This window comes from Aquarana catesbeiana, linkage group LG04, assembly GCF_042186555.1.
Source record: "Aquarana catesbeiana isolate 2022-GZ linkage group LG04, ASM4218655v1, whole genome shotgun sequence".
Taxonomy (NCBI): Eukaryota; Metazoa; Chordata; class Amphibia; order Anura; family Ranidae; genus Aquarana; species Aquarana catesbeiana.
Genome location: NC_133327.1, coordinates 491,960,889 through 491,984,292, shown reverse-complemented (window position 1 = coordinate 491,984,292; position 23,404 = coordinate 491,960,889). Strand labels below are relative to the sequence as shown.

General features: G+C 45.3%; 2 protein-coding genes across 4 annotated transcripts in view; one reads left to right on the top strand and one right to left on the bottom strand.

The window, feature by feature from the left end:
- The window catches only part of DHX57 (DExH-box helicase 57), a 218,154-nt gene extending 217,261 nt beyond the window's left edge, over window positions 1-893 (bottom strand). The window contains exon 1 of the mRNA XM_073627674.1: window positions 819-893. The gene's annotated coding sequence lies outside the window, so the exon portion shown is untranslated. The remainder of the gene's footprint in view (window positions 1-818) is intronic.
- MORN2 (MORN repeat containing 2) overlaps window positions 864-23,404 on the top strand; it is a 93,334-nt gene continuing 70,793 nt past the window's right edge. For all 3 annotated transcript variants that reach the window (XM_073627684.1, XM_073627682.1, XM_073627683.1), the window contains exon 1: window positions 864-1,020. In XM_073627684.1, the coding sequence (XP_073483785.1) occupies window positions 996-1,020 (25 nt within the window). In that variant the 5' untranslated portion in view covers window positions 864-995. The remainder of the gene's footprint in view (window positions 1,021-23,404) is intronic.

Below are 23,404 nucleotides of genomic sequence, written 5' to 3'. Positions count from 1 at the left end.
TGCTCCTCCTCTTCTTGAGTGCCCCCACGGAGAGCCGCTTTCCATGGGGGCACGCTCCCGAGTCCTGCTGCTGCGTCCATTGACACAGACAGCAGGACTCAGCCCCGCCCCCGTGTCACTGGATTTGATTAAGAGCAGCGGGAGCCAATTGCTCCCGCTGCTCTCAATCTAATGAGGACACGAGACAGCGGCTGGAGCTGCTGCGCTCGTCCCCGTCGATGGAATGGTCCGGCTCAGGTAAGTAAAAGGGGGGGGGCTGCTGCACTACAGAAGGTTTTTCCCCTTAATGCATAGAAAAACCTTGAGGGTTTACAACCCCTTTAAATCAACTTCACCCTGACCCGTTGTGAATGCACACAGCAAATTGGTGCAACATTTACAGGGTTAAAATGGGTGGTGAGGAAGCCTTATATTGCCTCCTCACTGCCTGTGAAATGCCTCTGAATAGCAACTTGATCGCTTTTTAAAGGTGCAGCATTTCAGAAGTCCAAACTTCTCAAAAAAATGTTTTGCTTTTAGTTTTACTTTAGCTTTAGATTATGACATTCTATTACTAATAGAACTTAAAGATTCTGAGGCTCCTGGTATTGGCAGCTCTGTGAACTCTGTACAATGTGGACCATCGAAAGCAGATGTCTTGTATTCCTCAGACACATACAGTACTGCAAGCAAAATTCCCATATTCGTCTGAAAGCGACATTGTTCAAATATGAGTCAGTCCTTTATTTCCTACAAAGCCCTATGAGCACAGTGATCTACACACCATTGTAGCGAATATGCCGCACTAAATACAATGATACAACAATACATCTACTCACTGCCTTCCCTCCGCCGTACCACCGCTTCCTGTCTGATCACGTGACTGCACACGGAACACGCTCAGAGCCCAACCCATTGGATTATCATTGGTCGGTTCCATATTCCCTGTAGCGCTGGTTTGTCTCTATGGCAACGCAGGACGCTCGTCCGGCAGTGCAGTGCCTGGGCACCAGAGGATGGAGGCAGCAGGATGGAACTCTGGTGAGAATTTTGGATTCATCCGCACTAATGGTCACATATTGCTTGTAGCTGATCTTTGATCCACTATACCTGTATGGTTGTTATTGCTTAGAGTGTTGGGTGTACGTTACTGTTTTGCATGATGCTGTGCATCAGGGAAGTAATCCAGTAATTTACATAAAGCGGAGTTCCATCCAAAAATTGAACTTCCACTTTAAGTGATGGTGACCCCCTAGCATGTCATTTTTTGGGGGGAGGAGCGGGTACCCAGTTTTACCCAGTTTTTACGGGTACCCAGCTCCCACTTCTTCCCCTGGCTCCGCAGCGCCAGAAGGAAGTTCACCTCTCCCCCTTCCCTCCCTGCAATCATCTGGGATGCATCACAGGTCCCAGAAGATTGCCCGGCCATGCACAGCGCGGCTCGCGTATGCACAATGCGCACCCGGCTGGGAAGCCACATTTAGGTGCCCACAGATAGAATGCTGGCGCCGTGCAGAGGAGGGGGGAGAGGAGCAGGGCTTCGTACTCCTGCAAAGCTGGACCATGGGACAGGTGAGTGTCTGATTATTAAAAGTCAGCAGCTACACTTTTTGTAGCTGCTGACTTTTAAATGGGTGGAACCCTGCTTTAAACCCAAAACCAAAAATGTAAAAGATTACTAATCATCAGATGTGGTGGTTGCATTTCTTTTTTATGCTTTTTTTCACTCTGATCTGCCCGGTAACACTTCCTGTATTAGAGTGCCCCCTCTTTGGATAGAGGAGCAACAGAGACACCTTTGGACAGCAGCATTGTCAATCTGGGGGGAAGGGCATGTTAGATGGACTAGCAGATTTTGATACACTAACAAACTGGAGCCAAACTCCAGTTCACACTTTAATAAACAGTTGCAGCAAACCATTTGTTTACTTTTGGGATAAAGGCTTTATATAAATAAATAAAAGCTCATTGTAAGCACACCTGTTAGGCCCCTTTCACACTGAGGCGGTGGGGGCATCGGCGGTAAAACGCCGCTATAAATAGCGTTGTTTTAGCGGCGGTATTCGACCGCTAGCGGGGCGGTTTTACCCCTGCTAGCGGCCGAGAAAGGGTTGCGCGGCTATACCGAGAATGGGGCAGCGTGGCTATACCGCCGGCAGAGGCGCTTTGCCGGCAGTATAGCCGCGCTGCCCCATTGATTTCAATGGCCAGGAGCGGTGAAGGAGCGGTGCATACACCGCTCCTTCACCGCTCCAAAGATGCTGCTAGCAGGACTTTTTTTTCCGTCCTGCTAGCGCACTGCTTCAGTGTGAAAGCCCTCGGGGCTTTCACACTGGAGACAAAGCAGCGGCTGTTTCGGGTCGGTTTGCAGGCGCTATTTATAGCGCAATAGCGCCTGCAAACCACCCCAGTGTGAAAGGGGTCTTAGTGGTAAATGGTTTGTTTTAACCCTCTGCTATATCTTGCATGACAGCTTGTTCTTTTGCAAAATGACAGACTTACTGGCTGGATCTCCAGATGAAAATATAGGAAAAAAAGACTAAAAAAGAAAACAAATGCAGCTATCACATCTAAGAATTAGTAAGTTGCAGTATAATAAATGTTGGGTTTATGGTTGAATACTGCTTTAAAGTGGAACTTCAGCTTGATTACCAGTGCCTGGGGTCCAGCGCTGTTTTCCCGCAGCCAGTTCTTCTTATCGCTGTGGGTCACTGGCATTATAATCCCAGATATGGACTTCTTAGTGAGCATGCGCAAATTCACGCATCGCTTTGTGAATGAACCTGCAGCCTCCAGGGATGTGTAATGTGTCCTAGGAGGCTACAGGAAGGTAGGGGATGGGGCAGGGGACGCCACCCCTGCCTATGTGAGGATTGTGGAAGTGGAATAGGGATACAAAACCCCAAAACAAAAAATAGTAATATACTGCAGCTTACCCAACCTTAAATGGGATGACTGTGTTAGTTTTCTTTTTAGGCTTTTTTTCCTTTATGTTCATATGGTCACACACTTTTTGTACTAGACTAGATTCACACTAGCTAAAGTTCTGAAAAGTGATCTGTTTAGCACTTTCCATGAATGTCTATTTAGAAATGAGCTATTGTGCCACAACTGCGAGCCAAGTAGTTTCAAATTGCCCAGTTTTCAAATGCCATGACTGATTTGAAAATGTACTTAAACGAGAAGTATGGGTTTCCTTTTTTTGCTTACATCTATTCTATGTGAGCTGCTGATATCTATAAATCTTTCCAGCCCTCTCAGAAGTGCCCCCATTCTGTTAAAATCAAGCTAAATATCTGTGGGAGGGTCTACAGACTTTCATACAGTGTAATACCGACAATGGTCTGGCTCTGGAGTCTGGATCCACCCACTTTCCTGTCAATTTGCTTGATTGATGTCGATGTTCCGTCAAATTAGGCGACCCATCAGAATTGGTAACGGAAGTGACGTTGCGTCACCGCCATCTTGCTATACCCTGCACTCCTCCAGAGTAAGGATACAGCGATAAGGGGCAAGGGGGCATCTTGTTACACCCACCAGAGTTTTGCATATCACAGTTCTTTATTTTTTTAAAGATTCTTTTTATTAATTTCAGAAAAAGAAAAAGTTACATAACAGAGCCTCTGGGCATTCCCTGCTCAAGGTGCATAAAAACATTAGGCAAGGCATGTCCTACCTTAATTGTTTAACTGGCCGAGACCAGTTAAACAATAACAAAACAACCCCATAGCTTGCTGCTAAAATATAACAGGATAAATGTAATGCTTAGCAATTTACATAGAAATGTGATATACGAAAGGTATCTCCCGAAAAAAAAATGGTCTACGACAAGTGGGCGGCTACAGGCGCGCGCTAGTCAGAGTACACCCCAGGGGGGAGCAATCAGAGGAGCCATCATCTCATCTGTGAGATCAGACAGATAGTCCTACAGGGTCTTCTTGTTCTATAGTTGTTGTTTCAGACTCAAGCCATATGTTGAAGACCTTTTGAAATTTTAGAGGGCATCCTCTATTAGAGTATGTTTCTTTATAGAATGGTACCGTAAGGTTGACTAATGATTTCCATGCATTTAGGGTAAGGGTAGACGTGGCAGCCCTCCGCTTGAGTATAACAAGTTTCCTGGCATAGAAGAGAAGTAGTCCTATTAGTGTACGAACTGCCCTCGAAGGGGTAAGAGCATCCACCAGACCAAGCAGGCAAATCTCTATCTTTTGGGGTATGGGAATTGTGATCAGTTCAGTGATAAAGGTTGTGATTAATGACCAGTAATGCTGTACATTGAGGCATGACCAGATCATGTGTAAGAAACCCGCAGAGTCAGCTTGACAGCGCCAACACTGCGATGTGCAGTCCGGGTATATTTTGTGAAGCCTGTATGGGGTGTAATAAAACTTGTGTAATATTTTAAATTGGATCAATCGATCTCTAGAAGAGACCAGGTGTCAAAAGGGGGAGTCCCACACATTCTCCCAGTCCTCCCCATCCAACTCCGGCAGCTCCGACACCCAGAAGTCATGAAGTCTCTCCAGATCTTGATGTACTGTAGGCTGCAAAGCCTTGTAAATTGTGGATAAAGGTTTAATTAATGTCTCTTGACGTAGAAGAGACTCCATGCTTGACTTGTAGAGGGTCAGGGGAGAGCCCCCAAACGGTACCCTGTAGGGGGGCGTGGCCTGGACATGGCTGAATAGAGACATGTAGTGTCTGAGCTCCCGGCGGTCTCACCCTCACTTCAGCTAATTCAGTCCATATCTCAAACTATGCAATCCTCCAGAAAGAAGGCGGTGAAGAAGAGCAGTAAACCGACTAAATCTACTCCACAACCACCTACAGCTAACGAACTTAGAAGGCGATTTCAGCTCTCCCTTCTCGGCTCCCCGGAGCTCAAGATGGCGGCGCCACGAGGAGAACATTCAGGGAGACAGACAGCGCGCGGTTCCCAGTCACCGCACAAAGAAACACATCTGACTGACACTTTTGCTGGCTTCCCTCCAGATCTCCGCACTGGTCACAGTGAGTTTTCACAACCCCCTTCCCGAACCCCTGAAGGAGATGCGGAGTTGCGCTCTATCCTACTAGCACTGCCTACTAAGGCAGACATCACGGCCCTTATAGCTACGGTAGAAGCCACACACCGTAAGGAAATGAAGGCAGTGAGAGCTGATGTCAGTGCCCTAGCCAACAGATTAGAGACAGGGGAAAGCTCTTTGGCAGCATTAGAGCGCCGAATGTCGGAAGTAGAGGAAACCCAAGACGCACAAGCAGAGGCACTGCAAGAGCAGATACTGCGCTTGGAAGAAATGGAAGACCGAAGTCGCAGGAACAACCTGCGCCTCCGAGGACTCCCAGAAGCCACGAGGCCTGAAGACCTAGCAGACACGGCAATAGCAATCTTCCGCAGTCTACCAGGTATAGATCTGCCAGACCACATCATACTAGACAGAATTAACCGAGCCTTGGGTCCCAAACCAGCTGACCCCCTGAGACCCAGAGATGTGATTTGCAGAGTCCACCATTATGTACACAAGGAACAGATCCTACGCAAGGCCTGGGAAGCAGAAGACCCGGCATTAGATGGCGTCACGGTCAAGATCCTTCCAGACCTCTCTCGTGCAACACTACAGCGGCGTACGATTCTGAAACCACTTCTTGATCTGGCCAGGCGAAAAGGAGCTACTTACCGCTGGGGCTACCCCCTATCTGCTGCATTTAAAAAAGACCAAAGATCCTTCACTTTACGCAAGCCAGACGCCCTACCAGCTCTGTTCACCTTTCTTGATGCAGACCCGATAGATATTCCGGACTGGTTGGGCCCTCTCCTGAGGCCGTCTATGCCGAGAATGGGGAATAACTTACCACCAAGACAGCAAAGAAACCGCCGTCGATCCAGAGCACCTTCACAGGAGGACGCACGTGAGTCATGAAGCCTTTATATTTGCACAACGCTTTTCTGTTCAGAGGAATGACGATCGAGTTATTTAGTTTCTCACTGTTTGAGTTTGATCGCTCATTGCCCACATTGCTGGTTAATAACCCACCTTAATTGCACAGGAGTCTAGAACTTAGCTGAGTCTTGCTGAGAGACAGATCATTCAGACCACCGCTCTGGGCAGACAGAACTTTCAGCCCTACACCTGCAGATGCTATTTTTTTTTTCTTTTTTTGGCATCTCATAGAATATGCTGGAGATCCCATCCTTGAGGGGAGAAGAAGCGCTATGCAGAAGCCGCAACATTGTGGGATTGCTGTTATAGACTGCGAGATTCTTAGGAAGTTGGGCTCGAACATTACCATCTCTCTCACCAGGACTTGTTGCCCACAACTCTACAGAACTGCCAGCTAACAGCCTAGAAGCTTGCATGGGTTTGTTTGACTATAAGACCAACAGCTACAGTGGAAAGGTTATATGTAAAGAGCACTTATGATCACTTGCACTCACAGGTTAGAGCAGAGAAGCGGCCTGCAGAGCCTATTTTTGATGGCTCCATGGGAAACATATCGGCTCTTAAATTAGTGAAGATACAAGGTGTTCACCCTGCAGCCATGACGCTGTGCCTTGTGTTGTAAGATTTCTATTAGAAGTAAGATATATGCTAACACAGAAAGATCTCAATGCTTTCTGTAGCCAATAACATCTAGTCTTAGTCGTAAAGATCTACTGAGCCATGATAGTTAGCAACGGATTGGTATACTTGATAGGCTGAGATGTGGCGGGGAAAATTCCTCATTTTCTAGTTTGCCATACTGCAAAGGGGTGATCATAATGTCTGTTCACTCGTATTATGGAGTTATTATTATGTTTATATGTTCATAGAGATGCATAGTACTATCTATAGTTTTATTAGTTAGACATGCTGGGGTGGGGGGGCGGACGGGAGGCTCTCCTTCTGAGCTTTGTCCTTCCTCCCTCCCGACTAGGTAACATATACTCCTGGGGGGTAGATCTTATGCCGTCCAGGTGCTATATGCAAAATAAAAAAATCCCCATAATTTAAGGGGAACGTAACAGACAAGACGCTAGGCCTTGTTTGTGACTTATAACTTACTGCTAATTCTTTCTATACTCTACCTACTTTCACTCTCTTTTCTCTATCCTCCTTCCCCCTCTTTTCTTCCCTCCCTTGATCCGTCTCCACCCTTCCTTCCCCCCCTTTTTCCCCCGTTCTAATATACTATGGCAGCCAGCAAAATTAAAGTGATGTCCCTAAATGTAAAAGGACTTAATATACCAGAGAAGAGACGTATGTTAATAGATGACCTAAGGAGGAACCACATGGATATAGCATTTATCCAAGAGACACACTTTAAGACTAACAAACTACCATACTTAAAAAACAGACACTTTCCCATAGCTTATCACTCCATGAACCCGGATTCTAAGTCCAAAGGAGTTTCCATTCTAATTTCAAGTAAGATCCCATGGCAGCATCAGAGCTCAATAATAGACCCGAAGGGAAGATACGTTCTCCTCAAAGGCACAATTGGCACTGTTAAAGTGACACTTGCAACCATATATGCCCCTAATGACCAACAAGCCACGTTCTTACGGGAGACATTAGAGAAACTAAATGATTTTAGAGAAGGTCAACTAATTGTAGGAGGTGACTTCAATACTCCACTGATTCCCTCGGTAGACACGTCGTCAGGTAAAATATCGATTCCACCGAACCAGCTCAAACGAATAGCTAAAACGCTCCAAAAGTTGCAGTTAATAGATGTTTGGCGCTTACAACACTCCGGGGAAAGAGACTTCACATTTTACCCACACATGCACCAACTATTCACTAGAATTGACTATTTTATGGTTCCCCATACACAACTACACTCTGTAGAACAAACCTCAATTGGAAATAGGACTTGGTCCGACCATGCACCTATATTCCTGAGCTATCGCTTATCAGACACTCCCTCCCCCAGACATCGATTCTGGCGGCTTAATGAAAGCCTCCTGCAAAACCCGGAAATTTTGACAGACGTGACTAAGGCACTAAACCTCTATTTCCAAGAAAATGACCTTCCAGACTGTGACCCGGGGATATTATGGGAAGCCCACAAAGTAGTACTGAGGGGGATCCTTATTTCTCATGGAGCCCGTATCAAAAAAGAGAGAAATAAAATACTGTCACAGCTTCTACAGGAACTTGCTACTATAGAAGCCAGACACAAGCACGCCCCTACCCAATCATCGGAAACACAACTATCAACCCTTAGACGACAGATCACTGATCTTTTAGACTATAGGGCAAAAGCGGCCCTACAATGTGGTCGCAAAAAAACATATGAGTCAGGGGATAAATGTGGGAAATTGCTAGCTAATATAGTTAGAAGTCACAAATCGGTGACCTATATCCCACACATTACCACGGTGGGAGGCAGAAAAGTAACCCTACCTGCGCACATAATGGAGGAATTTAGACAGTTTTATTCCAAGTTATACAACTTGCCACAAGTGACTCCCACCAATACTGTGTTGAAGGATTACATTGAATCCTCCCAAATGTCGACTCTCGCCCAGGAGATTAGAGAAGATCTGGACTCACCTATATCCCTAATAGAAATTCAGAATGCCATAGGGACAATGAAACCGGGTAAAGCCCCAGGCCCTGACGGCTACACTTTACAATATTACAAGACCCTTCTACCAATACTGGGACCCCGCATGGTCACACTGTTTAACAAGATAGGAGCAGGTGCAGTTTTTGCTAGGGAAACACTGGGTGCCCATATCTCGGTAATCCATAAAGAGGGGAAAGACCCGGCGGCATGCGGGAGTTACAGGCCCATATCACTGTTAAACCTGGACCTTAAGATATTCACTAAGGTCCTAGCTACTTGGCTGGCGCATCACCTCCAACAGCTCATCCACCTAGACCAAGTTGGATTTATTCCTTCTAGAGAGGCCAGAGATAGCACTACAAAAGTACTAAATCTGTTACATATCACTAGATCCAGGAAAACCCCATGTGTCTTTCTGAATACTGACGCTGAAAAGGCCTTCGACCGTGTAAGTTGGTCATTCATGAATGCGGTACTCAGACACATAGGCCTGGGGGAGGTGATGCTCAGCCGAATAGCCGGTATTTACTCCACTCCCACAGCGCAGGTAAAGGCGAATGGAGTTCTGTCGGAACCCTTCTCAATTACAGATGGGACGAGACAGGGCTGCCCCCTGTCCCCTCTCCTTTTTGCTCTCTCTCTTGAGCCATTTCTCTCCAAAATCAGGTTAAACCCTGACATTCACGGAATATCAATTGGCCCCATGCAACATAAGTTATCAGCATATGCAGACGACCTACTTTTTTCACTGACCAATCCAGTGGTGTCCTTACCCAATCTTCTAAAAGAATTCCAAATATACGGGAAACTGTCAAACCTAAAAATTAATTTCTCAAAGTCGGAGGCGATGGACATATCTATGCCAGCTACCGACCTTGCAAATTTGCAATCAAGCTTCCGGTTTAGATGGACCACTTCTGCCTTGACTTATCTGGGTACGAAGGTACCGCCAGACCCGGCACTAATATATGACAGCAATTTCCCTCCCTTACTAATTAAAACCAAACTGCTATTGGAAGATTGGAATAGGGGACTGCACTCCTGGTTTGGGAGATGTAATTTAATCAAAATGTGTATATTACCCAAATTCTTGTACCTCTTCCAAGCCCTGCCAATCAAAATACCTCCCACATACTTTAAACGAGTGCAATCTCTTTTTACTCGTTTTGTTTGGGCAGATAAAAAACCCCGCATCCCCAGATCACAATTATCCATGCCAAAACACTATGGAGGAGTAGCACTTCCAGACATACGGAAGTATTATCAAGCAATACATTTAGGCAGAGTGGTAGACTGGCACCGACACAAGGAATTTAAACTATGGGCACAGTTAGAGCAACAGCAAACGAACATACCTTTGCAATCTGCTATGTGGTGCTATGACTCCCTCCCGTTGGAATTGAAAGCTCACCCCTTCATAGGCAACACTATAAAGCAATGCCTTCAGTCTACTTTACAGACCTCATTAACGACCATAGAATCCCCTTTGACCCCGATTTTGGGAAACCCTAACTTTCCACCTGGAATAGGATCTGGACAATTTCAGACATTAAGAAGCTCCGGATGCGTTAGGGCCTCGCAGTTTGTGAGACAGGACAGATGGCCCTCTATTGAAGAACTAGTGGACCCGACAGGTCAGTTCACGCTGCTATTTTGGAATGCAGTTCAAATTCACCATTTCCTCCAGGCAATTCTGAATCCTCAATCCTACACTAGACCCCTGACTGCGTTCGAAGAGATATGCTCAGACACAGAACCGATACCACAAGTATTATCAAAAATGTATACCCTATTAAATACACCTACACAACCGCCCGACCTGACATGCATCACAAAGTGGGAAACAGACCTCCAATGTACTTTCACAGCAGTCCAGAAACAAAACATGATAGCTCTCTCCCTTAAATCCTCCATTTGCACCAAAATACAAGAGATGAACTTCAAGATCTTGACGAGGTGGTACTTAACACCTAGTCGCTTACATACCATGTTTACTGATGCGTCTCAATATTGCTGGCGCTGTCAAAAAAAGGTGGGAACGATCCTACACATGTTTTGGTCCTGTCCCAGTTTGACAAATTTCTGGACTGCGGTACGATCCATTTCTCAGAAATTCACTGACTTTCAGATCCCGAATGACCCGGCATTTTTCCTACTTCATGTATCTTCCATGCCGATCAAAACTTACAAAAAATCTATACTACGACACCTAACAAATGCTGCCAAGTCCTGTATACCCATACTGTGGAAACAACACTCCCCACCAACCACATCAATGTGGTTACGGAAAGTAGAAGACATAAATAAAATGGAGGATTTAATAATGACGGCCCAAAACAGACAAGCATCTTATCAGAAAACTTTGACACTATGGAATATGTTTAAATATTCAGAAGAAGGCAAAACACTTTTCGGGAACCCAAATTAATAGATCCAGCCGATAGAAGATGACTCACAGAACTAATGACCTCAGCTTGCCTCCATAGTACCCCACCCACTCTCCCCCCCCCCCCATCCCCCCTTCCCCAATTCTCCTCGCCCCTTCCCTTTTCTTCTCTTTTACTTGTTTTTCTATTTCTCTATTTCGCCCACTGGTTACTGCCTCCTAACTGAATGTGTCTAAGTTTTGATGCTATGGTACTGACACATGAACAGAGTTCTAGACTGTTGACTGCTCAATTTGCCCACGGCAATTGAAGTTCTGAGCTGTAGTAACATGGAATATATGTATATGTGGATAATAGTAACCTGGAACAGAATGTGTATGTCAAATTTTCAAGATATCTTATGTATTACTATGATGTAATGTTGAGAGGCTGCGACCCCCCCCCCCCCCCCCCACTGTTCTGTATTTCTTGGGCCTTGCCCTTTCTTTTCGGAAAATAATAAAATATATATTTGGACAAACTGTACCCTGTAGGCGTGGCGGAGCTGCAGGATCCATCTTTTCGGAAAATAATAAAATATATATTTGGACAAACTGTACCCTGTAGGCGTGGCGGAGCTGCAGGATCCAGAAGAAGTACACATTGGGTAAGTCAAATCTAGCTTTAAGTTGGTCAAATGACAGTAGTGCACAATTCTCACAAATATGGTGTAAATATCGAATACCCCGTGACGCCCATAATACCGGGTCCAGAATGGAATAGAATTCAGGCAGGGAGGGATTAATCCATAGCGGAGTATTTGGGGAACGCACCTGGGAATCAGTCGTTCGAAGGCCGGCTGCCCCAGACCATGCTCTAAGCACCGTTTTCATTGAGATAGGGGATGTGGAAGTACCCCGGAATAAAACATTCCGCAGTGTTCATATGACCCCACGACGGCAGCCTCCAAGGCAACTGCTGCATTGGCGGCATCCGACATGAGCCAGCTGTGAGCATGAGTAAGCATCACCGCAATAAAATAAAGAAAGAAATCAGGGCAGGCCAGGCCCCCCTGGGTCCAGGGTCTTTGAAGAATGGACAATCGGAAACAAGGGGGGCCGGAGCCCCACAAAAAACTGGATATATGTGAATTTAGCTGCTTAAAAAGTGCCTTAGGTATCCACATTGGAGAATGGCTCACTACATATAAAAGAGGGGGTAGTAATTTCATTCTGATTAAATTGATCCTTCCAATCAATGTGAGGGGGACCGTCGTCACCCGCAGCCTTCTCTTGCTGACAGCTGTTCAGACGCGAACGGTCTGTCTCACTACCCAACACTGCCGCATAGACTCTTATATGTAGTGGCGCTCTATTAGCGTCTTTTCCTCCATCACCTTTTATTATTTAAATAAATTTGGACACTTGGTTATTTATGGATCGCTCTTAGATGCTTTTTATTTTATTTATTCTTTCTGGGGAAAATTTCTTCTCTGCTCTGCCTTTCCAATACGGATCCCTCTCTCCCATGGATATCGCTATGCACTGAGAAAGAGTATACAGCACATGACAGCCATCTCTGCAGCATACCAGCAGTATACCATATACCTAAGGGGATCTCCGCAGATAACAGCTAGCCCAGCAGTTTGCCACGGGTCCATTCATGCCGTTTTAGACCCCCTATAACTAAGGGGTCAATTGGATCTGGTAAGCACAATCTTACTTCTTATTACATCGCCTGGATAAGTGCCTTATACGAGTGTCCCCAGAAGAGGGTTATTTCCCATTATTAATGAACTATTTGATTACCAATTTATGATTGGACTATTTATTATTCCTTTATTTTTTGCGCTGCACTTATTTTGTTTATTGAATGTGAGGGGGAGGTTGGCCCACGCTTTCAGCCTGTTCTGGAATTTTTGTATAAGAGGGAGAAGGTTAAGCTTGCAGAAAGCCTGTACTTTGGGAGAGATATGGATGCCAAGATATTTAATACTCTCAGCCCATTGAAGTGGAAGTGACGGATCCGCTAGCCGTGTAGCACCCGGATCCACTGGCATGATCTGGGACTCTTAACTCTTAGTCCTCACATGTCAGCAAAGTGCGAGAGGAACTCTAACGCTGGAGGGAGGGCCCATCACAGTTATTTTTAACAGTAAACAGAGCATATATGGTGAAATACAGTATTTGGAAATCCATCGGACTATTTACATGTTGAATTTTAAAAGCAGCAGCAAACCTGCTGATCTCACAGGTTTGCTAATCTGACAGAACACCGCTGCTTTTATAATTCAACATGTAAAAAGTCGGATGGATTTCCAAATACTGTATTTCACCATATATGCTCTGTCTACTATTAAAAATAACTGAAATACAAAACTCCGGTGGGTGTAACAAGATGTCCGCTTGCCACCTTCTCAGTGTATCCTTACTGTGGAGGAGTGCGGGCTGTAGCAAGATGGTGACGACGGAACATCTCTTCCGTTACCTAATCCTAGGTCGCCTAATCTGCCACAACATCGACATCAATCAAGCAAAATGACAGGAAAGTGGGTGGATCCAGACTCCAGAGCACAGGGTATGGGGATGACGGGACTGTATATCACTGCATGTGATGGCACTGTACGGCATGTGATGGCACTGTACGGCATGTGATGGCTCTGTACGGCATGTGATGGCACTGTGCGGCATGTGATGACTCTGTACAGCATGTGATGGCTCTGTACGGCATGTGATGACTCTGTACAGCATGTGATGGCTCTGTACGGCATGTGATGGCTCTGTACGGCATGTGATGGCTCTGTACGGCATGTGATGGCGTTGTATGCATGTGATAACACTGTACGGCATGTGATGGCACTGTACAACATATGATGACACTGTACGGCATGTGATGACACTGTACGGCATGTGATGGCACTGTGGGCCATGTGATGACTCTGTACAGCATGTGATGGCTCTGTACGGCATGTGATGGCTCTGTACGGCATGTGATGGCTCTGTACAGCATGTGATGGCACTGTACAACATGTAATGGCTCTATACGGCATGTGATGACTTTGTACAGCATGTGATGGCACTGTACGGCATGTGATGGCTCTGTACGGCATGTAATGACTGTGTACAGCATATGATGGCTCTGTACAGCATGTGATGGCACTATACCACATGTAACGACACTGTACGGCATGTGATTGCACTGTATGGCATGTGATGACTCTGTACGGCATGTGATGGCACTGTACAACATGTAATGACACTGTATGGCATGTGATGGCACTGTATGGCATGTGATGGCACTGTACGGCATGTGATGGCACTGTACGGCATGTGATGGCACTGTACAGCATGTAATGGCTCTGTACGGCATGTGATGGCTCTGTACAACGTGTAATGACACTGTACGGCATGTGATGGCTCTGTACATGATGGGATTGTATAGGAGTACAGGGGATGGGGGGAAAGGGATGGGATCAGTAACAGAGGGATGGTGGTGGGGGGATGACATCAGTGACAGAGGGATGATTTGTATGTACAATAAAGGAGGCTCTGGGGACATATCGGGGTCACTTTAGATGTGAGGGAGTTGTCAGTCTCCTACGTACTGTACACAGGTATGCTCTCTACACATAGCACTGTGTACATTTCAGAGAACAGACACAGGGCACAGGTCACTATGCTCCTCACCATGTCTCCTCTTCTGATATAACATAGTGCTGTGTGTAGAGAGATTACTTGTGTTCATAGAAGTTTTCAGTGACAATCACCCCTCTCCCCATGGGCTGGAGGAGACGCTGACATGAACTTTGAATGAGTGAGGGGAGGAGGGGGTTTCTGAGGACACAGGAAGGAACATCAAAGCCCAGGGGAGAGGTGTTGGAGTCTCACAGAGAGCTTGCAGATAACAGCCAGAGAAAGGTGAGGATTTCACTGCTTGTATCACACTGTCTCTGCTTCTGGGTTTTAGCTGGGGACACGCTACCATGGAAACGGAGGCAAGTGAAGAACATGCTCACTCTAGATAGCAGCCTGGGTGTGCACCTTTTCACCAGGCACACCCACATGTCCTCCAGAGGGAGAGAGTGACAGGGCTGGGCTCAGCCCTTCGTTTTCTGAGCTGGCCACTCAGTTGTCGGCTAATTGACAGCTGCTATTTCTCCATAGTTACTCAGCTGTTGATGATATCCTGCTTGTCAGCCCTGCCTACTTAAGCCGTCCAACCCAGAGGATCTCTGCCTTCGCCTTAGTCACATCTCCTGCATTCCTGTAAAAAGACTTGCTTGGCTGACATCCCTTCTGGCTCCTGATCTTGCTTGCTGTTTTACTACACCAATCTCCGGCTCCCTGATGTTTGGCTTGTCTGACTATCCATTCCAGTTCCTGAACTCTGGCTATGTTTTGATTACATTTATTTAACTGTACTTCTGTCTCGGTCTGATTTCATGGTTTCTGACAGGGAGTGAAGGAGGGGCTGGATTGTGGAGCTGTGTCCACCCTCCGGAAACTTTTGAACTGAGAAAGAACCGTTACAGGCTGATTCTGGACACTTCAAAAAACTATTTTGCAAAGACTAAAGGGCTGGGGAAAGAAAGAAATGCAATTCAGGTATGAGAGTAGCATGTACTACCTATTTTTGCATTCCCATACTTCTCCTTTAAAACCCCAAAACAATTTCATGGTAATTCAATAAAGTCCTAATGACAATTTTCTGGTGATCGTTTCCTTAAAAGAGAAGTATGGGATTTGTTGAAAAAAAACAAAACAAACAACATTATACTTACCTAGGTGGATGCAGCATCTGTCCCCCATTGACTCTGAGAACTGAGTGATCAAAGACACTGTTTGCAGGCTGCAGAGAGCTGCTGACTGTTAGTCACCAGCTCTCTGTTCCACCCCTCCAGTGCTCACTGGAGCACTGGGCTGTGGAGGGGGCAGCTGGCTCAGGCTCTCAGCGGCTCACTCAGCCAGCTGCTGGTCCAGGCATCTGGGTGGACTCCGACCATATGATCGGGATCTTTTTAGAGCTTGGACTGGCGCTGTGATGTCAACAAAAATAAAACAGTTCACAGGATTGCAGTTTGTTCCAATGGCCAATAAGCTTTGGTTACTACCTGCACATAAATCAGGCAAGCATTTGTGCCATTACGACACATGCACCAAATGCAGGTACTACCGCCATTTTAAGAACCTGTTGCTAGAGTAGCGCAGCTTCTTAAAGAATTACCACCAGTTCATAGATTAGGAAACTGACAGCAATTAAAACCTGCTCTGAACTGATGTACAGAAGTACACAAGTACTTAGAGTGGACATGTCTATGCTGGAAAGCTTAGGAAAATAAAGTGTTTCACCAGCACATCTTGGTATAGTGGTAATCTTGTCCTTTATTCACATAAAGTAACAGATATCAGAGGACAACATTTCTGGAGCTCACAGGATCCCCTTTTCAAGACATCACTCTGCCATGAATAGGGATCCTGCTAGGTCCCAAAACATTGGCCTCCTATGTCTGTTACTCCGTGTGAATAAAGAACAATATTACAACTATACCAAGGTGTGCTGGTGAAGATCCTTAAAGAGGAAGTAAACCCCGTCATTTAATTCTTTTTTTTTTAAATATATAAATGCTGTTAATCATTGCTAAGCCATCCACATTTCAATTTGTCCTAAACGAGCTTTCTAAATACCTTATTTAGCAGTTTTATATTTTAGTCTCTTCTGTTTATCGGCTGCGCCATTCATCCTCCTATATGTTGAAGCGTTTGTGGATGTCATTTCTGCCCTTACTTTGTTTTCCTGTCCAAATCTCACGTGTGCGCCATAGGAAGGACAGGAGCATAGCGCAGCATTGCGAGGCTTCGCTGTGTGCCGTTCTTTTTGTCAGATAATGACACGACAAGCAGAGCAGATAGAAATGGCACACATTGTGTGCCATTAAAGTATATATATACTCAATGCGCAATCGCGGGTGATGTCACAGAACATAGGACGATTTATATCGAAACCAAAAGAGTGAGTGAACTTTCACAGGCAGCGATTAGCTGCCTGTGCTACAGTATCTCACAAAAGTGAGTACACCCCTCACATTTTTGTAAATATTTTATTATATCTTTTCATGTGACAACACTGAAGAAATGACACTTTGCTACAATGTAAAGTAGTGAGTGTGCAGCTTGTATAACAGTGTAAATTTTCTGTCCCCTCAAAAGAACTCAACACACAGCCATTAATGACTAAACCGCTGGCAACAAAAGTGAGTACACCCCTAAGTGAAACTGTCCAAATTGAGCCCAATTAGCCATTTTCCCTCCCCGGTGTCATGTGACTTGTTAGTGTTACAAGGTCTCAGGTGTGAATGGGGAGCAGGTGTGTTAAATTTTGTGTTAATCGCTCTCACTCTCTCATACTGGTCACTGGAAGTTCAATATGGCACCTCATGGCAAAGAACTCTGATTTATGCTCTAGATAAAGATGGCCTAGGCTATTAGAAGATTGCCAAGACCCTGAAACTGAGCTGCAGCACGGTGGCCAAGACCATACAGCGGTTTACCAGGACAGGTTCCACTCAGAACAGGCCTCGCCATGGTCGACCAAAGGAGTTGAGTACATGTGCTCAGCGTCATATTCAGAGGTTGTCTTTGGGAAATAGACATATGAGTGCTGCCAGCATTGCTGCAGAGATTGAAGGGGTGGGGGGGGTCAGCCTGTCAGTGCTCAGATCATACGCCGCACACTGCATCAGATTGGTTTGCATGGCTATTGTCCCAGAAGGAAGCCTCTTCTAAAGATGATGTACAAGAAAGCCTGCAGTTTGCCGAAGACAAGCAGACTGAGGCCATGGATTACTGGAACCATGTCCTGTGGTCTGATGAGACCAAGATAAACTTATTTGGTTAAGATGGTGTGTGGCGGCAACCAGGTGAGGAGTACAAAGGCAAGTGTGTCTTACCTACAGTTAAGCATGGTGGTGGGAGTTTCATGGTCTGGGGCTGCACGAGTGCTGCCGGCACTGGGGAGCTACAGTTCATTGAGGGAACCATGAATGCCAGTATGTACTGTGACATACTGAAGCAGAGCATGATCCCCTCCCTGCGGAGACTGAGCCGCAGGGCAGTATTCCAACATGATAAAGACCCAACACACACCTCCAAGACGACCACTGCCTTGCTAAAGGAGCTGAGGGTAAAGGTGATGGACTGACCAAGCATGTCTCCAGACCTAAACCCTATTGAGCATCTGTGGGGCATCCTCAAATGGAAGCACAAGGTCTCTAACATCCACCAGCTCCATGATGTCTTCATGGAAGAGTGGAAGAGGACTCCAGTGGCAGCCTGTGAAGCTCTGGTGAGCTCCATGCTCAAGAGGGTTAAGGCAGTGCTGGAAAATAATGGTGAATACACAACATTTTGACACTTTGGGACCGAATTGGATATTTTCACTTAGGGGTGTACTCACTTTTGTTGCCAGCAGTTTAGACATTAATGGCTGTGTGTTGAGTTCTTTTGAGGGGACAGAAAATGTACACTGTTATACAAGCTGTACACTCACTACTTTACAAAGTATCATTTCTTCAGTGTTGTTACATGAAAAGATAAAATAAAATATTTACAAAAATGTGAGGGGTGTACTCACTTTTGTGAGATACTGTACGTAGATTAAGATGAGCAAAAGTAGTAGTGGAAGGTTTACAACCACTTTAAAGGGGTTGCAAACCTTCGTGTTTTTTCACCTTAATGTGCATTAAGGTGAAAAAACACCTGGCAGTGACCAGCCCCCTGTTTTACTTACCTGAGCCCTGGAACTTGACCCGGCGGGGACGCTCTGTCTCTCTGCCCAGGGTTCTCGGCTCTTGATTGGATAGATTGATAGCATCGCAACCGTTCTTGTGCCATGTGAGACAGAACCCTGACATTATGGGAGTAGAGGTAAAACACACCCAACATAAAGTTTCGGTGTATGCGGATGATCTCATGTTTTCACTTACATCCCCAGCTATCTCCCTCCCAAACCTGTTACGGGAATTTGTAACATACGGTGCACTTTCTAACTTAAAGCGTGAACTTTGTGAAATCGGAGGCGATGGGTGTAGGGATACCGCAACCACAGCTAAAATATCTACAATCTAGCTTTAAATTAAAGTGGACAACGACTGCTCTGAAATATTTAGGCACATACATTCCTCAGACATTCACGCGACTATACAAACTTAATTTCCCGCCCCTATTAAAAACTATAAAGACATTGCTAAACAAGTGGCACACGGGTTTACACTTCTGGATGGGTCGCTGCAATATTTTAAAAATGACGATTCTCCCGAAATTTCTCTATCTCATGCAAGCGTTACCCATCCACATTCCTGCATCCTATTTTAAACAAGTACAATCCATATTCACCAAATTCGTATGGGCCAAGAAAAGGCCCCTGTCTACCACATAAACTCCTAGTTTTACCCAAACAAAATGGAGGTCTCGCATTACCAAACATTCGCAAATATCATCAGGCAGTACACCTAGGAAGGCTCATAGACTGGTGTCGTCATCAGGAGACCAAGCTATGGATGCAAATAGAACAAAACCAGAGTGAGATCCCCCTTAATAGAGCTCCCTTGTGCTACACGTTCCTACCGTCAGAAACCAAACGCCACCCACTGATAGGTTACACAACAAGAGTCTGTGCACATCTCATATCCAATGCGTCTATCTCCTCACCTAACTCGCCTCTTTACCCCATACTGGGAAACCCCGGGTTTGCGCCGGGTATATACGATGCAATCTTTCTGAGGCTGAGTGAGGCGAGCATGCATCAAGCCTCCCACTTCAGTACTGGGGGAAGGTGGAACACGTTAGCAGAACTGTCTGATCCCGCAGGCCCGTTTCGCTTAGACTTCTTGAGGTCCCGTCAATTAGGACACTTTCTCCACTTTTTGAAACCACCCGTCACCAGCGACCAATCCCTCACAATATTAGAGGAGCTCTGTGACACCTCGGGAACAATAACACATACGCTCTCGCTGACCTACAACTTATTGAATACTCCACAAGCAGATTTTATACCCCCAGGCCTGCTTAAGTGGGAACTGGAACTAAATTGTCACTTCAAACACAGTCAAGCGACAGCGCATCCTTAGATTTACACATAAGTCCTCCATATGCGCCAGAATTCAGGAGACTAATTTAAAACTCCTTTTGAGGTGGTATAGGACCCCAGCACTACTCCACAAAATCTTTCTGGCAACCACGGATCTGTGCTGGAGATGCGGGACAGATAAGGGTACTCTGGCGCACATCTTCTGGTCTTGTCCCATCTTGAATCACTTTTGGCGTGTAGTAAGAGAGGTTACTCAGAAGTTCACAGAACATATCATTCCGGATGATCCCGCATTCTTCCTTCTACATGCATCTAACATCCCTGAGAAGGTATACAAAAGGTCCGTGATTAGACACCTATTGGATGCAGCCAGAGCCTGTATCCCGCTACATTGGAAATCCACACACTCACCATCAATTTCCCTTATGGCTTACAAAAGTGGAAGAAATCAGACACATGGAAGACCTTATCCTCACAGCACAAAACAGGCAAGAAGCATTCTCAAAGACATGGCAAATGTGGACCATGTTCATATATTCGGCTGAGGGTCAAGCATTGAGAGACCCCGCCGTCGCAGTGTAAGGACACACTACACCCCCCCCCCCCCATTCCTTTTTGATATGCAGTGGATTCGTTGTAGAACACTGCAAACGCATGTCAAGTGAATCCCTTCGACAATCCATGTATGAGGGACCCTACCACCCCCCCCCTTTTTCCTCCTTCCCCCCCTTTCACCCTTCGACTATTCTCATCTTCTTCTCATCTTTTCCTAATTTTCACTTAGGCTACTCTTTCTAACCTATGTCCCCCAAATACGGGGACCATCTATAAGAAAAAAGAAAATGATGGGATCGGACAAACATGGCCTCCGACACCGCACTTCATTTGTTGGGGTTACTCAGTTGGAAATATTATTATAGATACTGTTGTTTCAATCTCTAAAAGTGATGTAATATTGATCAATGTTGTAGCTTGTTCCATGTCGGCCCGTGTGGGTCTTGTCCCTGTTATAAATAAACAATTTAAAAAAAAAAAAAAAAAAAAAAAAAAGATTGATAGCAGCGCAGCCATTGGCTCCCGCTGCTATCAAATTCAATGACGCGGCACCGTGGGGCGGGGCCGAGTCATACATTAGGCAGCTATGGACATCGAATGCTGGACTCGGGAAGGTAACCCCCTCGGGAGAGCGTTTCTCTTAGGGGGTTATCCGATGTGGGGAGGAGCCGCCGGGTAACCCCAGAAGAGGAGGTTCGGGGTCACTCTGTGCAAAACGAGCTGCACAGTGGAGGTAAGTACGATATGTTTGTTATTAAAAAAAACAAAAAAAAAAACCTTACAATCACTTTAAAGCAAGGGTCCGCCCAAAAAAAAAAAAAAAAAAAAAAAGCCAGCAGCTACACATACTGCAGCTGCTGGCTTTTTCTACTTCCATTTTTTAGGCACCATTTTGAGGCTTGCACCGCAGTTGTGCTTCAATGCTCATCACCCAGTTACTTCCGATTCTTCTACAGCTGGCTGCGCGTCGCTCTGATTGGTTCTCGTTCCGATATTTACGATACTGTCATATGACCTTTTCGGGACCTACAAGATAGGTCTATATGATAAGACCTATCAGCTGTTCACACTGATTGCACGTGACCCCTTTACGTCCGTCACATAGATCACAACCCGACCCCATTGGATAATGATACTGAGGTCTGGTTTTGTTGATCATCAAACCATCCCTTATTCGTTTATCCATATCACATAATGAAGACACTTTCTTTTTTTCTTTTGGGAATTTCCACCATTTATAAGAGGATTGGAGATCAGGATTGGCAATTCCGCCACAGCTTTACAACTATGGAGGTTTCAAACCAGCAACATCTACTCCTGATGGTTGGTGAGTAATAGTCAAGGTCACCCACGGATTTCCCCTTGGATACAGCTCCACATCTATACCTTTGGGCCAACCTCTCCATCTACCGAAACCCGGTATAAGCTCGTTTGACTCACCGCCTTTGGCTTGTGAGTCCACCAGTTCCGGTAAGGGTACCTCAACCTCCCCTCTACTACTTTGAAGTTTTGACCGGTATTATTTGAGTGCTTACTTCCAACACCGAATACACTGATCAGATAAACTCTATATGAATGTAGAAGGCATATGACCATTCATATGAGCGTTTGATACATGTTCATGCGGACTCAATTCCTCCCCCTTTAAGGGTGATTCTTATTATTGATTTTTCATAGCTATAATAGCTTTTATACTGGTAGCGGGTACAGATCATGCCGGATCTTTTTTAGAGATAAAACCTATTCACAGATGTATAATACCATCACTAATCTATAGATCTATGTATATATCTGATATGTTTAAGCAATATTTAATTTATTTCTTATCTAATAATATTTCATTTATTTCATACTAGTTATACATAGTTTGTATACCTGGATAGGAGATACATACAGTACAGTTTGTGATGCTAGATCCTAAAGTCCCACTTATTTTGTTTCGATTTGATATGTATGCTTTGTAGGTGTAGTTATGTCCGCAGCCGTCTTTATGTGAGATATCCCAATACCTCATATGTATTCCGGCTTATGCATGGTACTTTGGCTATACAGTCATTGCTATACCTATGACCTCTTTACATATGATATCTTAATTGTGTGCACATATTTTTATTTATGCACAATATTGTATTCACATTTAGAAGTTTTACAAATTTTTGGTGGTTTATCGGTTACTGGCAACCTATTCAATTCATCTGTGTATCTAGTGACACACATTACTGGATATATGTTGAATACACCCATTCACCTTCTTGCAGTTTTACATGTATGTTCAGAACACATTTGATGCTTTACACCATATAAGTGCACACACTTATTTGTATTTCCCAGCTTCTTGTCTTTCACAGCTATTTTACACTCGTTTGTTCGAGTGTTTTATTAAAATTTTATTGCACAGCTCACCTCCAGATTTCCATTCTGGTTAAGTTTTTGTGCAATAACAGACAACATTTAGCGCCACACTTTTTGCTTCATTGGTCACTTTACAATCTGTCTATTGTTGTGTTGGCTGCTCACTATCACAGTTGGCGCAGTATTTCCACTCATTTTTTAATAATAGGACGCTTACCTGTCCTGGAGTCCAGCGATGTCGGCACCGCAGCTGATGTTTCCATCAGCTGTTGGCTGCTGCCGCCGCCATTGTGGGTAAAGGAACCCTGCAGTGTAGCCTTACGGCTTCACGCCGGGAACCCTACTGCCCATATGCGAGGCCTCCGCTCCTCTCTCCTACTGGCCACAGAGGGAGGAGGAGGGAGCCCCGCGGTGATGTCACGGGCCGCTGCGCGGACTCCCAGAAGTGGGAACAGGATACCCGTCCCCCGAAAGGTGCCAATTGTGGCATCGGAGGGGGGGAGGAGACAAAT